General features: G+C 40.1%; 1 protein-coding gene across 6 annotated transcripts in view; it reads right to left on the bottom strand.

Moving 5' to 3' along the window:
• The window catches only part of atp8a1 (ATPase phospholipid transporting 8A1), a 78982-nt gene that overhangs the window by 40728 nt on the left and 13990 nt on the right, over nucleotides 1–24264 (bottom strand). The window contains exons 3-17 of one of the 6 annotated variants that reach the window (XM_028415471.1): nucleotides 20082–20181; nucleotides 18691–18789; nucleotides 16107–16152; nucleotides 15843–15883; nucleotides 14538–14611; nucleotides 12459–12528; nucleotides 12213–12340; nucleotides 11339–11450; nucleotides 10985–11150; nucleotides 10639–10644; nucleotides 8042–8169; nucleotides 7324–7401; nucleotides 7113–7201; nucleotides 4524–4568; nucleotides 2129–2201 (exon numbers count right to left, since the gene is read on the bottom strand). In XM_028415471.1, the coding sequence (XP_028271272.1) occupies nucleotides 2129–2201; nucleotides 4524–4568; nucleotides 7113–7201; nucleotides 7324–7401; nucleotides 8042–8169; nucleotides 10639–10644; nucleotides 10985–11150; nucleotides 11339–11450; nucleotides 12213–12340; nucleotides 12459–12528; nucleotides 14538–14611; nucleotides 15843–15883; nucleotides 16107–16152; nucleotides 18691–18789; nucleotides 20082–20181 (1255 nt within the window). Of the gene's footprint in view, nucleotides 1–2128; nucleotides 2202–4523; nucleotides 4569–7112; nucleotides 7202–7323; nucleotides 7402–8041; nucleotides 8170–10638; nucleotides 10645–10984; nucleotides 11151–11338; nucleotides 11451–12212; nucleotides 12341–12458; nucleotides 12529–13736; nucleotides 13811–14537; nucleotides 14612–15842; nucleotides 15884–16106; nucleotides 16153–18690; nucleotides 18790–20081; nucleotides 20182–24264 lie in introns of all 6 variants that reach the window. The other 5 variants (XM_028415470.1, XM_028415474.1, XM_028415475.1 and 2 more) reach the window with 5 other exon arrangements.

Here is a 24264-nt window from a genome sequence, read left to right as displayed (position 1 = left end):
TATTCTCCTTCTCAAACAAAAATCTGTGTACTCACACACAGCATTATTAAATTTGGTCTTTGTGTTGGCCGTGAACTCTGTGATGAGAGGAACAGGGAACAAAGGAGCAAAAAGGATGAAGAGGGAGGAGGGATAAATCAAAGGGCCTGTAAATGAAAAAACACACTCTATTACAGGCCAGGTGGTGTGAAAGTCCCCTCTGCCTCCTAGCAGCATGCTAATCTGGTCTGGGTTGACAGGTATCCTCTGAAGGACATGTCACTGCATGTGTGTATTTGTTGTATGTATGGGTGTGTACTTGAGTCTTAAACCCCAAGAGGGAAGACATTTTTTTCAAAATGCTGACATTATGGTCACCTTTTCTGCAGTGAGACACACACCAGCTAAGGTGTTCTATAATTAATACTTTGCTGGCTCTCTGATTAGATCATGTACATGTGCTGCATGTATGATAATGTGTTTCAATCTGATGTATGCATGAATTTATCTTCTGATTCTCTCTTCTCCTCCTTTCTCTCCTGTCACATCTTTTTTCTAGTTTCTGCCTGACCTCAGACAGAAGACCTCTAACTGCTTGCTCTTGAGGACTTTAGTCTTTTTTTCATTATACATATTGTAAATCAGCAGGTTTCCACTCATGGGTTGTTGGTCAGCTTAGCAATGCTAACAGGCTTATCTGCAGCCAGCTAGAAAGAAGTTAGCTCGCAGGTTGCAGTTCAACCTGTTCACTTAAACTATAACAGATTGTGAAGTAAAAATGTAACGCTACCATCAAGTCACAACTGCCCTACTCATATGTTGTATTCTAAGTAATATGAGCTATTAAGAGCAATGGTAACCTAGGCAAAGAGTTCAGGCTATCTGAACTTTGCTCTGATGGCATAATTAGATGTGACAGTTATCACTGAGCTGCCAGCCATAACCTCCCTATGACTCCTGGGTAACCTGTGTCACGACAACAGTGACTGACACTCATCACTTTAGACACAGCCAGTGTGGAAGAAGTTGAAGGGTCAGGAGACAGTGAAGCAGAGAGCCTAAATGGGTGAGCAAACAAACACCCACGGAGTCTGCTGAAATTCTGCATGCGGGGAACATGTCCAGTGACTCAAGAGAACACAAAATGCACCAGAGGGGATGTTTATTTTTGTCAGCACTGTTAATTCCCCTTCTTCTATGGTATGCTGTCCCCCACAACACTGTATCAACATTACTCCTACAAACAGCCTGCAGCCATGTAAAACTGCTGTTAATGATGTAGATTAGCATTCAAAGAAGGAAGCATCCTGATGGCCATATGGACATAAGTGTGACAGACACATGAAGTGTTAAATAACCTACACTTCCTTTAGCATCCATAGCTGCACCTGAAGAAATAGTTTTTTTGGAAAGTTTTCTTTGAGTCTTAAAGTGAGCTTAGCTTAGCATAAAACTGTAAACATCATCATTTCAACTACAAACTGAACACATCCAACATCTGCAAAACAGTCGTACAGCCTAATAGATTCATAATTCTGCATGTGGAACAACAGCTGCTTGTGCACAATAATTAGAGAAGGCAGGGGGATATCAATATAAAGCTAAAGAAGATCTTAGACTAACAGCGTATGCAGGGATTCTGCTGTCATAGCAAAGCAAACATCACAGTTGGGATTACTACTTTCCCTGAGAGGTACTACTGTATGTAATTAGATGTGACATGCTGCCTCCCACACACTGTTCTGCAGCTGAGTGACTCAAACAGCCAATCAATCACAGCCTTCACCCGTTTCCTGACTACAGGTGGCCATTACGGCTCCCTCTTTAAGTCCAGCGAAAGCCGACAAATGCATGTGATCGTGTGGATTATGTGTCTCTCACTGGATAAAGCAGGTCTTGATCTTGTCAGATGACTTTAATCAAACTGATATTACAAAGAGTTGAGCCCACTGGTCTCCCAATTTGCCATGTCCTCTTGTGACAGACAAGGCATGCCATGAAATTTCACCAAAACACACTCTACGCACTCAAAATGGCAAGAAGACATTATGCATCCACACACACAATTAGATTGAAAATCCGTCTTAATGTTGTCCTAAATAGTAGCAGTCACTGCAGGCAAGCGGCGGGGAACCCTGACATTACTTACGTGATTACTTTGGAGGTTTTCCAGTAAGCTCGGGTCATTAAACCCCGCCTCGTCTGACGAGTGTGTGCTGTGCCTGGAAAGAAGAGATGCAGCAGTCAAAACAACAGAACACACTGGAATACTTGTCAGTGCTAATGTATAGCACTGACAGCCACGTAGAACATAATGCCTTGAAAGAAGACTAAGATGTGACAAGTAATTAATTTGCATCATGGCATCATGGTCGAACAACCATGGACATGTTAACATGAGAAATTGTGCAGTTTTCTAGCTGTTGCTGACACATTTCTAAATAAGATAAGTGTTACAAAAATGATACAGATCCTAAAGCTTCACTGAAATACTAGAAAACACAACTGTCTCAATTATACCTCCATCACTGAATATCTGAATCCTAGTCTCTCTATAAGCTGTTTTTTAATTGCATTAGATTTTCTTAGGACTAGCTAATAAAGCTGCTGCTAAGTATAGTTACTAATTAATTTTCAAACTAATTTGCACATAGACTGTGATCTGAAAAGTGATAATAGCACAGGCAACACTATGTGCCAGCAGTATTGACAGTTGCTGAGCAAAGTGATAACAACGTTGCAGACAGAATGCAAATGCCTGTCCCCTGGGCTTCAGTACTGTGATGTACAGTGTGACTGCTTGGGATTCTGTGCATGTAGGTAAAAGCAGATCCTTCACTCAGAAAGTACATTCTGAAAGGGGACATTATCATTATTTTATAATGCACAAAGAAAATCTATGATCATTTATTCATTATCCCGTTTATATATCATATTTACTTCAGTCATTTCCATAAATCAGTGCTGTTCAAATAATGTGTGAGGAGCAGCTCACAGGGCCAGGTTGCTTGTAAATTAATGACATAAATACATAAGACTATTATGAATATATAGGAAAAATATTAAAAAAAACAAGATTGTAGAAAAATATTCATTTATAAAATTGTGTTTCTTTCCAGCTTAGAGCAGTGGTTCTGTATGTTGCCATGAGTTCTCACTGTCTGGCTGTCTAGTGGGGATCGATTCATGATTCTGTGATAAAATAGAGCCCTATAGATCAGGCCGACAGCAGCTTTGTCCATGCCATTGGGGTTTGATAGAAATGTTGGCGAGGCTGCCATTAGCAACCGTAAGTCTTCCTAATCCCACAGGATGTACTCATTCAGATCAACGGAGAGCCAAGCCAGCTAGCAATACTCCCATCTACTGCACAGAGAACATGGGTTTGGACAGAAGGAAATTACAGGAAAAAAAGACAGCAGCGCAATTAAGCTGCGAGGCTGGAGCCGATGTCGTGTTACAACTACACAGATGGAAATTTAACACACTAAAATAGTCAATCAGAAAATGAAGTCTGCATTTTTGACAATTTTTATGAAAGATCTACACTGTCATTGTTGCTGCTGTCCCTGTCTCTATAGCCGCTTTAGCTGCGGTAGCACAGCTTGCCACATCTGCTGTCTTGATGAAATTTCTGAGGCACGAGGCTAGATGAGGACGGCGGTCAGTTATTGATTATCTGCCAGCACTCAGAGGTCCTGTCACTATGGGAACAAGAGTGCTGGCTGTTCACAGTCAATAATCAGGGACCAGTTCCAGATCAAACCTATGACACAGCAACACCGACCTGTTCCCGTCAGAAAAAGGAAATAATACACTTATAACTAAGCTGTGTCACAGATATTAAATCCCAGAGACACAAGCTTCAATAAAAGACAACTGTGAGAATAAGACTGCTTTGAAGCAATAAAACACTCATTAATATTTCACTTGCCTCTGTATATCTAAGGCAATAATGCACCTATGTCGTTTCAGGGAGGACAAAATAGCAATATAGAGACACATGCTTTCACAGAAGCTGGTTGCATCTTGTAATGCAGCAAGACTCAATATATTGGCATGATAGGCATTAACAAACAGGCTCCAATCCCCCATGCACAAAGGATGAGACACGCCCATGCTGTAACTGCAGATCTCAACACTGTGGCAGATGGATCTCAGAAGTAGGACTGTGTGTGTGTGTGTGTCTCTGTGTGTGTGTGTGTGCGTGTGAATAAAAGAGAAAGTGGGTGTGTAGAGACCATCTCCAAAGTTTGTTCAGTGTGAACAGGAGAATGTGCTGCACAGCTTCAGCCTCCAACCTGCCACTAAATATTAATTCTCAAACAGAACGTTGCCACAAATATTCACAATAAAACACTTTCCTTTCACAACCATAGAAATACACAGTGCTCCAAGAGCCACAGTTACATCAGTACTGAAACACACAAAGATTGTACTGTGCTCAAAGTCACAATTTCCACAAGGGCAAGACAGCACTAATACATCACAAAAGCAGAAAGCAAGGGGGGGAAAAAAAACAACCATCACACCCATCATCTTACCAGTCGTCCTCTGCAAAACTACCCTCCTCAGCCTCAGCGATGTGACTGTTGGAGTGAAGGTGGAGAATAACAAAGAGCATCTTGTTGACAAATTCATAGCATGTTGTGTAAATGTGGAGGCCAGGGGTTAGTATGAGGTGCACAGCAGGCCAAATGTCAGAGATGGGTCGACAGTGTTGATTTTAAATGTTAAATGTGAGAGGTCATTAGCATAAGCATCCTCATGAGAGAAAACAAATGACTGTAATTATAACTATACAGTCATAGAACATACTAAGTCCAAATTTAAGAAAAATAGACAAAACTTAAAAATGAGGAAAAATTGTTATTAAATCACTGAAATATCTTTGTTATTGTAACAGAAACATATCTGGCCAAATCTCTGTGAATGTTCTGTGTATATATTCCTGGCCAACGCTGTAGCACAGAGAACATTCACGTTAGAAAGTAAATGTAGTCAGAGAGCACCATGCTCAAAAATGAGGCACCAAATTATTTTGACATCTCTGCTCTGGCAGACTAACTGCACTGCAGGATTTTGTTAACTGTGATGAGAGGAGCCGACCAGACGATGTGCCCCACTGAACATTATGGCTTTCCATTTGATTCACACTGTGAAGCCTTTCCATCTTCTACCGTCACTACAGAGCATGTAGGTGATTATTTTCAGTAACAACAAAGCAGGCTCCCTCCACACTGGCTAATCTTAGATGTCTCATGTACAAGTGCAGTGGAATCCACGCTACAATGGCAACCTCTTATACAAATATTTAGAAATCGTAGTGAGTTCTGTCATTTAGGTACATATACAAAATATGCCATCACTGTAGTCTAGGCTAATAACACCCAGGAGGATTCTGGGAAACAGTATCTCTCCTTCAGATTTGGACTCCAATCCAGCTGAATTAATTAATGTCTACACCCTTGGGGACGACTTTATTAATTACAGCAGAACTTAATTTGTGGTGAGGAACACATGCAGGCGGCAGTGTCGGGGGGTTGTGTGTGCACTGACAGCAAATTACAAGTCACGTTAACGAGTAACCATATGCAGACGCTTATTATATTAATTTGTGTTAAAATATATTTTTTAATAAATAAATCTTGTTTTGTATACATTACTTGAGCTTACTGATGTAGTGACACATCTAAAATAGTTTTTAAATAGTTAAAGTATTCAAGTATGCAGAGTTTAAAGTTTAACAACATATCATATTTCATAATTGGCCTGAGGCACGCAGAGGGCTGAAAGCATTTATAATAGGAATAGGAAGGAAGTGTATGTTGTCAAACTTATATAGCACTGTGCAAATGCATTCAAGCTGCTTCACTAATAGGTAGATACAAACAGTAATGTATTTGTTTTGTGTTTATATGATATGTGCCATTAATAAACTGCTGTTCTTCATTATATTATTGACAACCTGTGAAGTAGGACATAAATAAACTGCTGTTGTAGTGCACAAGACAAAGAGCCCAAAACTTACAACTGAAACACGGAGCCTCTGGACACATGCACCAATATGAAGTGCAAGAAATCTTAGCAAAAGTTTTCCAGCAACAGAGCTGTTTATTATAAGGTTGACATTGTTGCCGTCTGGTTGATTATTAATACAATGACCTGTATTTCCCAACTCTTATTTTGGAAACCAAGAAAAAGATAGATCAGAAGAGGGAGCCGGCCAAACGATGGCATTATCAAAACCGCCTCGCCTCATTAGAACCTGTCTTCTGTGCTGCTATGAAACACTCATCCATATTTATGAGTTGCATAAGAGGGAGTCCTCATTTTACAGAATCAAAGAAAATCATTTCTATTTAGGATAAAGGAAGGACAGACTGCAGCCTAACTTCAGTAAGTGTTTGTCCCCGAGTAGTTTAATTAAAAAAAACTAGACTTCTGTGATTCTGCAACAAAAAAACCTTGAATACCAAATATATCAGGGTATCACATCATCATCATCATGTACGTCAGAATCCTCCTTGGACTCCTACAATAATAAAATACTCCTTTGTCCTTCAGTGTGCACTTTGTCAATCACGCTTTTAATCAAATCCTAATGGGATTAATCATGTACTGTCACGCCTGCACTTGCTCTGAGTCTGTAAAGACACTCTGCTCTCCCACTTGTTTTGCTTCCACTAAGCCTAATTATCTTTACACAAAAATTAAATGAGACGGGAAACACATCAAAAGCTGATTCAAAGACATGTTAAAATATAAAAGAATGTGCTCAGAGGAGCTGAGGAAAACACAAGTTCACCTGGCTAAATCTCACACACTGCACTTGTGCCAAAACATTCTCACTGCAGACTAAAAGTGTTTTCAAAAACACCTTCAACATGACAAACGACAGACGAAAGCCTGCAAAGGAGAGTGTAAAGTGCCTTCGCTTGCAGATGCCAGTCTGCCTTTTATTTATAGTTTATGTTGAGAGGAGCATTGATGCAGCTGTTAATGAGAAGGCAAGGGAGGAGAGAGAAACGCCAGATGTACAGTGATGCACACTCTGCATTTAATGAAGGTGATAGAGGGGTAGAGGAGGCAAGGAGGGAGGCAGGGAAGGAAAAAAGGGGGGAGGTACATACCCATAGGCTACACCAGCGATGGTGCACTTTTTGAACTGCATCACGTTGCAGGTCAGAGTTCCTGTCTTGTCAGAGAAAATGTATTTCACCTGTAAGGATGGAGAAACGCAGGATAATACTAATGAGTATGCTAATTTATTTTAACAGAGAGATAGGTCTTTCAAGTAGGCGCTGGCGCAACAGAAAACATGATTAGAACTGCAGTGTTTACCTGGCCTAATTCTTCATTCAGATTAGACGTACGGGCCATGGCAGGTGTGTTTGTGGGCTCATAAAGCATATCTGTGTCCTGAAACCAATCACAGAAGAACCTTAACACTACATCTTTCAATAAAGTAAACCTTGAATCACTGATGAAAATGAAAAGACAAAAAAACGTCACAGACATTTTAACCCCACAAGGACTACTGAACCTACTGGGCCTACATGAAGAAAAAGCTACTGCCTTAAATGTTTCTGAACAAAAGTGACCTCAGAATAACTTTGGAGAATGAAATGATCCCTGAGCTAGTTAGTATTAGAATCAGAATCAGCTTTATTTGGCCAGGTACACAAAGATATACAAGGATATTCTTTACTCTTGTGCAAGGGGAGAGGCGTTACAGCTCATCCTGTTTATGTAAAGATAAAAAGCAAAATGTTTCTTCAATGTCCACAGTCAACAAAAATAAGGCATAACATGGACGTATGCACATCTGATGCTGCCACCCATGCACCTATGTCTAGTCTATTCTGTAAATGCACTAATTTGTTTTTTTTATTTTAATACCCTATGTTTATACCCTTATGCATGCTATGCTGTCTGCTCCAGTGTTGCTACTGGATACCTGAATTTCCCCTCGGGATCAATAAAGTACCTATCCATCCATTTGTCTATCTATCCATGTTTGTTTCTGTATATGCATACAATTTTGTTCAGTCAAACTCACCCAGTTGATGAAGAAGGCTTGGATAAACTTGATAACCTCCAGTGTGACCAGAAGACTGATGGGTATCAGGTTGTTGAACAGGATAATAAAGGTCAGGAAGTTGAGGCCAAAGTTAGCTGCCCCGCCATCTATGAGGAAACGAGTTTTGGACAGAGGGAGGTGATACACAGGAGACTCATCAGTGCTGCTTTGTTAATATTGGTTAGTTAAATGAAAATGCCCAAAGCTACTTCCAGCCAATGATCAACATTATCCCAGTCCACAGAATGTTTGGGTTAATATTGTGCATTAGCTGGAATTAACTACTTCTTCCACCCAACCTCATCCTCTTACAACTCAACCGATTTGCAATCCAATTTAATGTCCCAAAGATTCAAAGTAGCGAACTGGGACTGAAGTATCTGAGATGTCATTAGTGTCACAGCAGCAGCCTTGGCATCCAGCATGATCCAGGCAATGAATTCCACAAAGCACTATGCAAAAATGATGCTGGTCCCCCAAAGCCCCAAACAGTTGGCAGTGATCAACATGTAACCCCACTGACACCAAACATGAAAACAGGAGGGATGTGATTTACCTTTCCTCAGCTTGCAGCAGGTGCAAATGTTACCTCAACCCAAGCCTTGATCTTAGCATTGTAGTTGAGAGGGCGAGCCCTTCCCCATGACAGAACGATTGCAAAACAAAAACTGAATGGCACAAAGAAGGTGATAGAATGGAAGCTACTGCTACAACAACACAGATAGGAGGGAAGTAATTTTTTCAGAAGTGGGGGGGAAGACAAACGCATTGGATGCTCTCAAGACAGAAGGAGGGAGATTCAGTCCATAGCACATTCTCAATCAGCAAGAAGTGGAAAGGAGTGGGTGAATTATGCCAGTGACAAAAATTTGGGCATGTTAACGGTAATCACCTCATTTCACTCATTTCTAGTAGCCTACTAATTATGTTAGACATAAGATCATATGAGAGAGTGATACTGGATTCATTAAGAGAGTCACTAAGAAACTCATAGCAAGCCAAGACATTCACAGATCACACAACTACAAAACACACCTGATGTATTTCTTTCTATGTAACAGCCATGTGAGGTCATGATGCTAAGTAACTTTTCATTGTTTTAGCACTGCATGCCTGCTTTAAGGTGAAAAAAACAACATCTAAACACAGAAGCAGACGTGTTAAAAAGACATTTCTACCATTCAGTTAAGACAGCAGCACTAACTATGCTGTCGTGACACAAGCCTGCATCGGGTAAGCTGTCACAATGTATAGGGTCATTGCAATGACCAGTGTTAGCACTTTGTGACAGGTCAAAGTCAAATTTATTAGAGCGAGTTTTTAGATAGCAAGTGTTTTGATTGATTTTCATAATACTGTAGTCAAAAAAAGCAACGTGCGCTGTGTTGTGGTGCTCTTTTGATGAAGCTATGAGATGGTGTGCTCCTTTGCTACCTGACTGAGGCCTCTGTTTATCCCACCGGCTGCTATGATGTAGGCTAACACAGACTCTATATATTGTCCAAATGTAGATGAGAGAGTGAAATCAGAATAATTTAGAAAAAACAAAGGGATGTGAGTAAATTAGATGTCTCAGATACACCAATCTTCCCACCTCTTTTTGTGTCACTGGTTGGACAATATGCACTGGACAGAGTCTCAACAGCTCCCTATGGAAGTAAAATCAGTCTCAAGATGGATGTTTGCTTTATAACTTACACTCCCCTCAGCAGTTTGATATGAAGTTCTTTGAGATATGGGTTTTAATGCTGCTGATGACAATATTAAAACCCTTACAACACCAATAGAAGCTAATGTAACATCACAAGGAGTAGTGTAAGTTGTAATGCAATCTTAAATTGACCAGGGCACAACCTCTCCTACAGGCCTATCAGGGTACAGAATAATGGCCAGTGTGTGTCACGAAAATCACTTTGCATGCCAGGTTCAGAGCTTCATGGGAACTTTTAGAATCTGTGCAGCCTATATTTCGCATTGTGTTAATGTCTGCAAGCCATTTTCTATAATAGTTTGAGTGTAAAACCCAAACCTCTCCCCCCCCTCCCCGCTCGGTCTGTCCTTTGAAAAATCCACACAAGAAAAGAAGGCGGTAGAGACATTTAGAAAATGTCAGCGCTTGCCCCTCGGGTTGCACCACATGTTGTGTTCAAGCAATAAACACGTATAAGCCTCCTGCTATGAAAAGCTTCCCGAGCACAACCTCATCTTCCTTGCAGTCAAATTAAATGCTGCCGTTTTTTTTTATTAAAAAATGAGGAGGGAAAAAAATGACGGTCTGAAGCTTGGGAACTGCAAAGCGTTTAACGTGGCACAAAAAAAGAATGGAGGAAAAGTGAGACACTGTTTGCATCAGGCACTGAAAATAACTAGACGAAGGTATAAGAGAGCTGGAGGGGAAAAACCTATTGTTGGATCCCTGGTATGCGCTTGTCCATGGCATGGGCCCATACAAAGTAGGGCAACCATATAGGGGCGAGGGTAGGGGGCTTCATTTGCTTAGCAAAGGCAGAGCTTCAGTAAAGGGTTAGTAAGGGAGGGTCATTCACGGATGGCCAAGGCTTTTAAATGGTTGTTACCTGGAGCTGTTAAAAAACGACAACAAAGAAAACAAAATCAAACAGAACATTAGAAGGGAACCAAAAGGTACAGCAGCGCAGTGATATTCAACCATTTCTCATTTTCTCATTCACAACACATTTATGCATGTCACAGCTGTCTGTTCTCAGTTAACAGGGAATGCACTTATTCCCACATTGCCACATATTTCACTTGTAAGGCGAAACATACTTTAACTGAGGCAACATAAAAAAAAACAACACAACACATACCAGCAGTTAAAAACTAAAAATGACAAAGAAATAAGCTGATATGAACAAGTGAGACAAAATATGTGGAATAACGTGCAGCTGTGCGGACTCTTACAGTTGAGATCCATGTACCAGGCATCATTGCCAAACTGGTACTTCCAGATGGTTTGGCCAATAGAGCAGACCAGAGAGATGGCAAGCAGACACCCAAACAGCACGAGGATCTGAAAGTTGGTGATGCGCTCCACATTGGACAGCTTCAGAGGAGGCCGCGTGGAATTCTGGGCAACAAGATAGTTGCGGTTAAGGAAAAAGGGTTAGGGTTAGTGTTAGGTTCTCCACCTGTTTTGTTAAAATAAATATATATTTGCTTCTAAATGAGTGACACAACCTGGAAGGTCTGAAACTATAGTCTGGGGAGATGCCATGAGTCTGACACTACAGCCTTAACTACAAAATAAATCTTTACCTGCATGAGCTTGGTGTCATGTCCTGTGTAGACCACCACACCATGGACCCACTGTGTGTTCCTCAGCTGGGCTCCCCTCAGTAAAATCTGATCTGGACCCAGTGGCACTGTGCTGTATCAATAAACATCACTGCATTCAGAATATTCCAATACTTTCCCTGTCTCAGTATAATTGAATGAGTGTCAGCCTAAAAATTAGCCACTGACCTAATCGTATCCTCCATGATTCTCTATTGATGAATAATGACTGTAACAACAGTAGTCAATAACCAATATTGAGCCAATGTATCCTTAAACTACTTAGTAACAGGATACATTGGCTCAATATGTTTACGTCTACTTAAATATAAATCACAATATTGGATTTTTGTCAGCAGACAAATACACTAGTCTATTTTGCCAACACAGATATGTGGACAGATTGCTTTTACTAGATAAAATGAAGTCTCTTCTGAACTTTACAAATTGTAAATTGTGGTGTCACTTATTATTGTTCTCAGACTGTTATATATAGAAAAGAGGATAGCATGAATACTATAACTTGAGATAATCTTATCAGTGAAATGCTAGTAATAATAGAGAAATATTGTGAAAAGAATAGGGGAAAAAATAGGGAAAAGATGCCCATCAAACTATGAATCTGCCAAACCTAGCATCTGATAACAACAATTTGAATCAAGCCAAAACAGCCAAAAAATCAAGCCAAACAAAAAACAAATGTCTAATTAAATATAGCTGCAGAGGCTTCTTTCATTTTATCAGCAGAAGGATTAAATGTTCCCTAAAACCTCATAATGCACTGACTCTGGCTCTGCTCCTGGCTAATGGACTATTGAGTGGGTAAGAGGGGCAGAGAGCCAGGCATGGAGCCCACCTGTGTCCGTCCAGACGGATGTTCCCAACAAACTCATACAGATGGCGGTTTGGGCTTTCACACTCCATCCTACCAGAGAGGCGCATCAGGCTGTCAATTTCCTTTATGTCTGCAGTCACTTGGAGACCCTGTTGGTGTAGTTACAGCAGGATCAATACAGTGTTAGTGCTTTACTTTTCATTTTTTCATTTTTTTACTTTTCATTGTATGTACAATGTTTTCAAAAATAATAAAAAAGATAATCACCTGTCTGATTTTAAGGTTTGTTTCTCCATCCAAGTTAGATGTTTCAATGTAGCACATTCCCTGTGGTTCACTGTTATGGAGGCAGAGGACAAAGAGACTTGGAGCCACATTATATTTTTTATTATATGATTTTTATATATATTTTTATTCTTATATGATGTATTTCTATGTTTCTTTAATATGTTCATAATCTGAAATAATACGATACACAAACAGATAACTGGAGTATTAATTTCCTAATAATATCTTATCACTGTCAATGTAAATTTGATTCATTACATACTAAATGTGAGAGAGAACAGGGCTACAACCAAACAACAGTTAAAGACTAAAGCACTGCAAGCAAAGATGCTGCATGCCAGCCGAAGTGGCCACTAAGACACACAAAACTACATCAATGTTACCCACTTAATGTTCAGTAAACATCAGTAGGACAGATATAACATCTTTGTTTGGTGCTATCCCTAACTTAAAGAATAAAAGCTAGAATACATTGCAAAAAAAAGAACTAAGAGCAGAGAGAGAGAGAGACCATCAGAGTGAGGTGATGTAAGCAAGCAGGCATACTAAGCACAACAAGCAAAGCAGACAAATGGGCCTCTGACAGACTCTGGGCAGAGAGACAGAGAGTTAGAGCATGCCGGCGGGTTAAGGTGAACTGGATCACTGGTTAGTTAATTTTTTCTCTTTCATACTGAAGAAACCGTACCACAGTGATTGTAATCTACCGCTGCCAATAGCCATCAAATGAGAGCTTTGTTTGATTTAGTTAATGTAATGAGCCAGTACCTAAAACATCAAAGCACTGCTTTAGTATAAATCCAAGATGGTTTCCTTCTCGTCTTGGACTGTGACTGCATGCAAATCAAAACTATTACATTCAGGTGCCATACAAGCCATGCAAGGGCAAGAATATGGAAAATATATTCACACCCAAAACATCTAAAATAAGGAGAATACTAGGTGTCTCCATTCACTGTGAGCAGTGTTAGAAGTTTCAGACAAACTATAAAAAGCTCTGCGTTATATGTTAGATTGTAAATAAAAAAACATAATAAAATAACTGTGTGAATAGCCAACAGTGGCTGCCAAACCACAATGTAGAAGAAAAAGAACATTGATTGAATCTGGCACTTCACAGGCCTCTTTCTTCCTTAAAGTGTGGAAAATCTGCCTTGTTTGTGTCAGGAGAGCAGATAACGTCTCCTCCCGGTTGTTACACACAGCCCCAATCTCTCCCACCGCTGTTTTGTTGGTAAATGTTGCTGGTTTCCTGACCTGGACGACAGTATGACGAGGTCAGCCGGGAGGTGATCCCCATTTGCAGCTCTGACTATTTCCCCAACAGCCACCTGATATTACCAACCACACACCAGCAGGGGGCGAGAGAGAGAAAGTGTGGCAGTTGTTCACGCAGGGGGGGCAGGAGGAGAGAAGATGAGGGGGGGGAAAAAACAAAGAGGAGGGATGGAGAGGATAAGGACAAACAAAAACAGACAAACAGCGAACATATAAGGAGGAGAGAGAACAACCAGTTCAGTTCCAGGGAGATGAGAAGAGCACAACGATCAGACCTCTATGATCAGAAGTATGCTTGGTCTTCTGTTCTTTTCACAAAACCATTCAGAAAACCATATCTTGTTGGAATTGATAGTTGTTTCTGAACAACATTTTTAGCTCATTCTACTATGCATTTTTAGATAAACTGCAAAACTATAAGCATTTAAGTTGAAGAAAATGGTTGTAGAGAAAACCTCACATTATAGTTATTCTAAATGGTTTTTGAAAAGGTGAAGGAGGTACCACGGTCTATGTTGATATGGTTGGTCAAACCTAATTCAAAATCACATTACCACTGATACACCTAATGAAGGTATGGTTGTCACACCAGCATCAAATCATATTCAAAAGTCATATTTTACACAGATTATCCTCCTAATTTCAATGTTGAATTTTGACAATGCAGTCTGAATGTATTATCCAACCATCACTTCATTAGATGGAGCTGAGAGAGAGCAAGAAGAAAAAAGACAAACAGAGAAGTTCCCCACAGACTGGCAGCAGGGTGGACTCCTATACCTGGATGATAAAATGACAGCATCCGCAGGAACGAAATCACTGCCATTTACTCTAATAATATCGCCCACTTCAACCTGTGAAAATAAGCTGGTTACTGCTGTGGTCTACCCATAAAACAGCAGAAAAAGAAAAATGCATTCAATAACAGGAGTGAAAATTCACAGCTGGAAAGAGAAAAAAATGAAGTACATTAAGGCACTAAAACATCAGTACAGCACAGATGAGGAGACAAATCGGCTGGGGTCTTCTTTCCATTACTGCTGAACAGGTGCAGCCACAAAGACGGTCATCATAAACACAGATAAAAGGCTGCAAAAAACTCTACAGTCTACAGTTCAATGTTTATTTAGCCACTGATTGCATTTGCAATTAAATCTAATCTTGGCAGCAATAAAACAGCAGAAAATGAAATGACTTGTGTTTGATTTGCATTAAATACATTTAATGCAAATCAAATTCTTTAATACATGAGCTGACAAATTAGTATCCAGGATAGAAATTAGAATTACATAAGATGGATACAGAGATGATTAAGACTGACATCATTACTAATAATTATGATCTAGTAGATATAAATATATGGCAAAAATATGAGAAATAAATAAAGAAAACACAGGTTAATCATTTCAGGATTATTTTAGTTGCCCTGAGAGAGTTAAAGAAACTCAGAAACTGAAATTAAGGACACATCCCGCTTTTACAATATGCATGATGAAGATGCAAAAAGCATGAATTATTCAAACCCTGGCTTTTTAGAGAATCTGTGTGTATATAAAGTGAGGGGGCATCCACATAGCAGTGAACAGCACAGGGCTTTTCTGTGATGCAGTCTTTAATCTCTGTAACATTTCTGTGGCTGTTCAAATATTTTATGTAATTAATTCTTATTGTTCATCTCATATCACATACAGGAGGACAGATTAGGTTTGTATGGCCCTTCTACATGTTGTATGTAGCTTGTAATGGAGGAAGCAGTACAGCTGCTTATTAAGCTTCAAATGTACCTCATTTCTGAACTGCCCTGTGTTTTTACACACACACCCGCTCCTTTGAAACAGTTTCATTATAAAGGAAGAGAGAAAGCTGCTCTTTATCCTCTAGCATTGCCTCCTAATGACCATCCACATGGAAACAGTGGATTAATTAGTTTTGACTGGTTACTAGAGGGGTCAGGGCGTGTTTGAGTGTGTGTACATGAGATTTGTCCAAATGACAACAGCACGATAGGTGGTATGTTTGCTGCTTCAGACGAATAAAAGGAGATGTGGTTAAAATGAGCGTTAGTGAGACATTGTGAGTTCATACCTTTTCCCAGTGCACAATCTCCCAGGCACCATTCCTCAGTACTGCAGTCGGTAATGACAGAAATGAAGGAAGTGGAGGAGACAAAGAGGAAGTCACAGTGAAAGACAGAAAAAGATGAAGAGAAGAGATAGAGACCAGCTGTTAGAAAACAATTTGTTCTATACTAACACCTTCTAACATGCTTACAAAAACTACAGTGATGTATTTTAATGTAAAACCGAGAGTACTTTGGCTTTCTAGGAAAAAGCAATGGGTTTTCCATACCTTGACATTCCTTTTTGTTGACAACACTGTCAGCATTGTGACGTTTCTGTAAGAACAAAAACAGCAATATTCAGATTACAAACATACAATGTTTAGATTTGATCTAGTGATTTAAAATAGGCGAAAAAAATGAAACTTTTGCCACAAAAATATTATTTAAACTAAAACAAAAGCAGTAGTTGCAACCCTACAAACTAACTTCCCATATACTAACTACAGTCTTTGTGTGTGAACACATCAAAGTACAAATCAGCAGAATTACTTCCCCTCATGTCCCTTTAGTTGGCTGAACAGTCATGCAATCAACTGTGACTTCAACAGCTGATTCCACGGGACAGCTTGTCAACATGCATCACACTGAGTAATAATGTGTGTCTGTGTCCATCTCAATGATTACTGTGTTTTAAAAACCTAGCTCTTGAAAGCACAGCGTGCTGCATCTGATTAGCAAAGTGAGGACATTTCCACTCACATTTCTTAATAACCTGTTTACCAGAAGAGAGAACAGATCTATTCTAATTTAGTCTAATTCAATTGAAAACTAACTCGGGTAATTTGTCCCCACTGTGCTGAACATTTCAGGAGCGTCTCACTGAGAAAAACCGAGCGGCTGTGTAACCAGGAGTGACAAGAGGTTTTTTAGCTCTCCTCAGACACATTTTTACCCAAAACTAAGAACTCAGGAATCTTCACAGTCACAAAAACATCTGTCTTCAGCTGCTATCCACCCAGTAATGACAATCCCTGCAGTCTGTAGGCCCTCTGGACAACAACATTGCTAAATCAACAAATAAATAATCCTGCCTTAAAGGTTTTATTTCACTTCTGTGATTTTATGTTGCAATGTTTCTTATACATCTCCACTCTGCAATGAAGTCCCTGCCTGCTATCCCCAGGCTCAGGATGAATTCAATTTGATTTAATATCCCTGCATCATGCTGTAGTGTCTAATGAATAGGCTGGCTGTGTCACATGGCTTTAGCCTTTCACCGGCTACACTATGCCCAGAAAAAAAAAAGTTTGCTATAGTAGAGACCTTTACAAAGCTCATTCATCACCATGCTGTGCAAGAGCTGTCAGCTAATTTCATTCACCCACACTATTAGGTCTGGCTGCACAGACCCTCCTCTATTCAGAGAAGTGTAGGAGAAGCTGAACTGGATTTGTATCAGTTACTCCACAACTTTACTCTTTAGATTTGTGGTTAGTGCCTCTCCCTCTCTCCCTGTCTGTCTCTCTCTCTTTGTGTCCCTATGGACATGAGAAAAAAAGAGATGTGCTGTATTTAGATGATGTGTGTAATCACAGTGCAGTAGAAGCCGAGTGGTGTACAGAGGTTGTGCATAAATACTGCAGTATCAGGCCTCTGTAAGCTGGAACCATAGAGGGGAAATATAAAAAGCAGTGAAAGTTAAAAGGAGCATCTGCATTGTACATTGATTAAACTGCTAATGTGGGGCAGACTGTAATGTAAAGCTAATGAGACTGTGAGCAACAGTGAAGGACGTTTAAGAGCAAGGATAAGATATTTTTTGGACCTTGTAGTTTGACAATAAGAGTATTGTAACGGTGTAAAAAGTCACCACACACTGTAGCTCAGTTACACTACACCATTTTTCAGTTTTTCTTACATTTTTATATAATAGGCAGCCTGAGTCTGCTGCCGCAGAGACAGCCAGCAACAAGGTAAGGTACATGCTGTACAGTGTGTGTCCGTAGTGCATGATTCATGAAGTTAGGGGTCGATGTTGCCCTGTCAGGTCAACTTGTGAGGGACAGCACAGTACAGAGAACAGACATGTGTGCAGGTGACCTTCAGTAATAAAGTCCGAGTCATCAACCACTCTGTTCCCATGTTTTTCACAACAGGCCAGGAGAAAAAGTGCTGCGCTGGTCCCTTCAGCACGAGAAGCTAATAGTATAGAGTAACTGTCCACTGGGACCTGCATAGAGGATCGCATTGCAGGGTCACTGCAACACAGTAGAATGCAACATCCTCATGGATGTGAGCGGATTACTTGCAGTGCTCACACCTAAACTTTATTATTCATACAAAGATTTACCCAAAATCAATTGAAATCAAGCTTCACACTAAATGAACTGCACAGCCTTTATTCAAGCATCTGTTCAACAGCTCAGACTCAATTGGGGGCAGGCAGTTGTTTGTTTTGTTAGTACTAACTGCCTTTGTACATGAGCATTCAGTATGTAGGTTAATTGACTGAATGACTACTCCGGGTGCACATGGCACAGCTGTGACCTCGGAAATGAGTGTGCCTGTATCTGTGTGTGATGTGCATGTCTATATGTTAGGGAGTATCCTGCTGTGGTCACATAACCATCACTGCCTCCTCTCAGAGGACACACTGTAGGAACTAAACAAAGGCTGTGCACACACACACACTGTAGAGACACAGAGTCTACTCCAGTTTATATGTGTCACTATTGACCTGCTGACCAAGGATCTAATGTATTTCGTGTAATTCACATGTAACGGTAATACACACCTGAAATACATGCCTCCATTAAGGCTCTTAATTAGATTGCAGAGTTTAAAACTATTAAGAAATAAAACAATGGTTACCAGATCTTCAATGATCTCCTTAACGGCAGCCACCACCAGGATGAAGAGCAGCGGCACCAGTGTGGTCCAACGACCAGTGGGTGATACATCAGGGATTTGCTGAAAGAAGACAAAACAAACTGCATATCAGAATGTTTAGAGGAGGTTAAGAGGCCTTCTATGTGTGCCCTCTAGATTTTTCATCACTACAGTATTTCCTCTCATATACTGGTTTGCTAGACTGTACCACCGATCATTTAATTCTGTCTTACTAATAGCCTCTGCCTCTGAACTTGGACAATGTGCCAAAGGAAAGCAAGTGCCGCTTGCCTGAAATGGGCCAACAAATCACTACTATCACCTCTTTACCATTGAATCTTTGCTTGTATGGCTCCATTTTTTTAAATTAACAGTCAAATTCTGCCCTAATTAAAGCCAAGCTTGGGCCTCAGGAGACGGTTACACGGCATGGTGGAAACTTGAACGAAATAGATCTCTCATCTGCATAGATGTTTTATTCAAGGTCGCAACATCGACAGGGCAGGTAATGAAGATTCACACTGGCTGCTTTTCAAAGCAGCCACTTCAAGGTCACTGGATAGAACTCTTTTACAGTCCTCAGAGCTCTCCATTCACATGGGGAAGTCTGTCTGCACAAATAAAGACAGAAACTGAATGCTATGTAGCCTCCCTTTTTCAACATTACTGAATCTTCCCTGGGACACTTTGAACGAGTTATGGATTTAAAAATCTTTGAGTCATGTAGTAATAAATGGTGGTTGCTGCTTTAAGTGTTCTTGAAAGGGATTAATGTTGACCTGTGTAGGCAGACCACTACAAACATCCTCAGGACTTGAAAGCCTTTGTTCTATAAAAACATTAGCAGTAATGCTGAGATATGTGGCTGGAGCTGTAATCAAAACATGTCCAGCACTGCAAATCAGATGGACCCTGAAACCTCCTGCCAGGAGCAGCTCATTTCTTTAACAAATTAATGCTTACGATTTTGACCCCTGCTACTCGACCTGTGGCTTTGTGTGTGCACAATGCAGTGTCTGTACTGCAATATACAGCACAACGAAGTACTAGTACTGTGCTTTAACCCTGTAGATAAGTCCAGATCCTTTTAAAGCAGGCACACATAGTATAACATGCATTATTCATTATCATGATATATATAAAGTACTGTGTCTGTGTGTGTTTGTGTTCGTGCCCCTCTGTCTGCATATGAAATTACAGATATGTCCTAGGGATAGGGTGTCTAGGTCATGGCAAACAACAAAAAGCACATTAATGAGAACAAGGGAAATTTCTAATTATGAGGGAGCCCTTACTCAACATGAATACAGTAGTTTGCATGTTTCCTTTGTATTTAAAACACAGGGGGAAAAAACACACAGACAACATCGTACCTGCAAGAGTGCAATGAAGAGAAAGAATGCATTGGCTGCCCTCCTGAACTGTGAGTAGAGGAATCGAGGAAGGAAGGTGAGGACATTGTACTTGGCTGTGCTGAAGATGGAAAGAGGAGTGATGGAGAGAAAAGGAGACAACAGAGGGGAAAACAACAGCAGGTTAGTTCAAAATCTTAAGATATTTTTTACCCAGTTGGCCCAAAAGCTTAGCATTGGTCATATAATTGCATTTTCATGAACCACCTCGCCTCCTATCCAGAGAGGGTCTGTGGTTGAGTGTAAGACTGATGAACAACAGAAAGCTGTGGACATGACGATCATAAAGAATAATTAGGAGAAGAGGAGGGAGCAGGCAGCGGGGGCATAAAGAGCTCCTGGCAGATGTGAGCTATGTTGCCCGTGCTGCAGTGTGGCTGGCTGCTGGTAATGGTGGTGGTATATTGAGGCTGGTGGAGCTCTCAGCAGCCCACAGGCAGACCTCCAGCCGTCTGATTTACAGTTGTGTTAAAAGGCCAGTCAGAGCAGCCACTTTGGGAGAAGATATATACCATGATGTATGCCAAGCCGCTGGCAACGCTGTGCTTACTCATGTGCAGACAAAAGCCGTCAGATGTATACAATCAGGATATCAGACTGTTTGGCCTCCAACTCCTCTGAAGGCGACCGAGCAGATGGTGTTCAACTTCAGCAATACCACTATTTTACTTGCAATGAATCATATTTGACAAGCACATGTACAGCAACTTACTTGTAGCATGTCCACAAGCACAATGTAAAATTACATAAAAGTGCACCATTCCAAACTAGAAAAGGAGTTTTACAGTCAATGACCCAGACAGCTCCACTGTACCAAGCTGCCAGGATGCCAGAGAAAGGACAAGCCACTGGCCCTTCTAATAACAAGCATGTAAAAACATCATCATTGTATGCACATATGAAACTTAGAGGGCATTTCTAGACAGGAGAAATATCACAGTTACAGTTATTACACCGACACGGCAAATAAAAACCAATCAAACACACCAGGTGGAGTATTATTAAACAACATCATCATAACATCAATAGAAGACAAACAAGCTGAGCCAGATGTGAAACAAAAGCACCCTGTGTGCATTTGTTTGAGTATGCGAGTGCTGCCAACACTATGTACAGCACTCTGTACTTTTATAAAATAGTCACTTATGAAAGAGTAACACAACTGGTTATCAAACACCTGAGGGCTAATGTATAACGACTGCAACAAGCTGGGTTCCATCACCCCGTCTTGAGCTTTTTAAAGTATCACATCAGAACATGAGACGGAAACATTTTAAAATAAAGCTTCTATGTCCGCTTCAAGGGTTTTTTGACTTGTGCTCACAATAAGGGGTGGAAACATGTATAAGCTGTGAATATGAAAAGCAGTTTTGACTTGTTTAGTTGCCAGTTTGTGGTGGCCTTTACATCTTCTACATACTCTGTTGCCTAACCACTATTTTTTTTGTGTGAATGCTTTGTGAAAGATTCGCTTCACATTTAGATGGAAACCAGGTTACAGTCTGTCCCTTGAGATACAAAGGCACAGAAACCTGAAAGCTCTGCTGCAGGTGAGCCTAAAAGCCACAGCTTCATCACTTTTCTCATTGTGCATTCTTAAAGATCATGCTTCCCTTTCTATGCAGCATCACCATTTCTTTCATTCCAACCTGATCTCATGGGAGTGAAATATAAAGCACAGCATGTCTAATCCTTAGTTACTCCTGGGTGCTGAATAACTTCCTCCACAGAGGCAGGGCAAGATAACACCTCCTAATGGATGATTATGGATCTGACATTTTATTTCTTGGCAGTGCCCAGAGGATCAAGATGATATGAGAGGAGCACTTCCTCCACCTGCCCACAGAGATCCACATTACAGCTATGAACCAGATCAAAGAAAGTTTTAACACAGTATAGCGTAATCTATAATTTAGTTTGTCTAAATTCTGTCGGTCTCTAGTAGCCACATCATTTCCATATAACCACCTATTCATGGTGGATTTGAATAAATGATAGATTACTCAAAATTCATACAGGAGCTGAATGCTCACATCACACAGAAAGAGACACAGACAACCTACAAAACAGCCAACAGGCCCAAAATTATTTCTGCAGCAAGACTTGCAAATCTTCCATGATTGCAGTGATTGGTAATGACAACACATGATGTGGATTTCATCTATGTTAGGCAGCCAGGGGCCACAAGACAAACAAAGGTTAACCAGCTGTTGACAGATGACAACTCTCACAGAAAATAAGCTGAAAATCCTACACATTCTAACATATTATCTGCATGGTTACTTTGGAACTATGTTATTTCTTCACATGTATGTTATGTATCATGGCTATAATGGCTACATATCATGTTAGCTTTATTATCCCTCCAAGATCAAGATTTATATTCTTATTTATTATTCTTATAAAATCACTCACTTTGACGGATATGCAGAATTTCTACAGTTTATGTGCAGAGTCTAATGCAAAACTGGTTTGTAGAGGTGGTAAGAAATTGCAAACATCTATCGAAAATGCAAAAAAATAAAAATAAAAAAATCAATACCATCCAGAGTGCCTCTATTTTCCAACTGATAAACACTTGTGGGCAAAATGATGTACTTTCTTACTTTATTAAATCATAGCAAAGGACATATTGGAGATATCGCTAATTCCCTGTGATTGTGCAGTTTTCACTAGTGTCACTAGTGAGACTATAAAATGTGGTTGGGGTTAAGCTGATTAGTATACAGTGGATTTAACAATAACACAGACAGACTTTCTACACTATATTGTCAGACAGGTGGTTAGATAAGGACTCATGCTATTGGTGTTTCCTTGTGTAAATAATTCTAAATGTACTAAAACACAGCAGAACAAATTTGACAAACTGGTTGAACCAGACCTTCTATTATGTGTTCTGGAATCAAAGATGTTGCTGTGTATATATGTAACATTCATGTAGCAGTGCAACTGATGTGGTGGGCGTCACATAATGATGATAAGAGTTAAAATTTTAATCCGTCTATTATGAGTAACGATTACAGTAATTTGTGTGTCTGTGCTGACACATTTTCAACACAACTCATCACAATTATAAACATCAGAGAATGCTCCATAGTAAAATGGTTTGCACAAGCCACTCCTGTTTGCTACACAAGCTTGATCACCTTTACATCACAAACAGATCTGCCTGCAGTGCAGCTGAGTAAACAGTCCAACATCGCATATATTAGTACACCGTACGCCTGCCTGTGATGTGGTAGGACTACTGTGCATCTGTGTGATGGTGAAAGAGTGATGTTGCAGTGGGCCAGAAAAGAGTGTAAGTGTTTTCTGTCTGCTTGTAAGATTAGATTCACCATTTATCACAGACCCTGCTCCTCTAAGTGTCTCCACAGGTCACTCTGAGACAGCAACCCATCCTGTTGAACAAATTAGATCTTTAGAGCAGCCTTCAGCTGGAGCCTTCAAAGCCTGAGGCAAATGTTTGGCCACATTTGGAATTTAAAAAGTACAAGTACAAAGAAGAGCTTCACAAACGGTTAACCATCTGTGGGATTTGTTGCTTAATTACCGTTGCGTTTACTTCATTTTATAATTTTAAGTCACAACTTGGACTTGTTACAGTCAGAGCCAAAGGTTTACTGTGTACTCAGACCTAATAGGCCTGCAACGATTAAACCTTAGCAAACAGTTAACATTTTTAATTAACTGATATTATGCTGAATTTACATACAATATCAGTATTTAATTGTATAGAGTACTAATAGTCACAGCAAAAATTACTTCTATGGTGCAACATACTGTAATTAAAGCATTAGCATTAACCACTTTGTTACTGTTGATAAAATCAAATAAAATGGTAATAAAGAAGTTTCATAAAGTTTCATTCACCATGCCAGTTTATTCCCGTGCCTGTGTTATCATATCAAAAGCTGCTCATGCAGCTGGAATGCTAAAACTTATATTCCTTGACAGAGGACAGCCTGACCTAACTATCTTGACCTTTAATGTTAAAAGCACTGCATGCCTCCAAGAAGAGCAATGGGATATAGATGCTAGAATACCTGCACTAATGCAGCCCCGGTGATATATGTCTTGCGGGTATTTATCAAACAAAGTATGATGGCTTTCATAATAATTAATTAAATTAAAATATCCTAAT

This window comes from Parambassis ranga, chromosome 10, assembly GCF_900634625.1.
Source record: "Parambassis ranga chromosome 10, fParRan2.1, whole genome shotgun sequence".
In the NCBI taxonomy this organism is placed as follows: domain Eukaryota; kingdom Metazoa; phylum Chordata; class Actinopteri; family Ambassidae; genus Parambassis; species Parambassis ranga.
The sequence above is the reverse complement of the archived record's forward strand: the minus strand, read 5'-3'. Positions and strand labels throughout refer to the sequence as shown.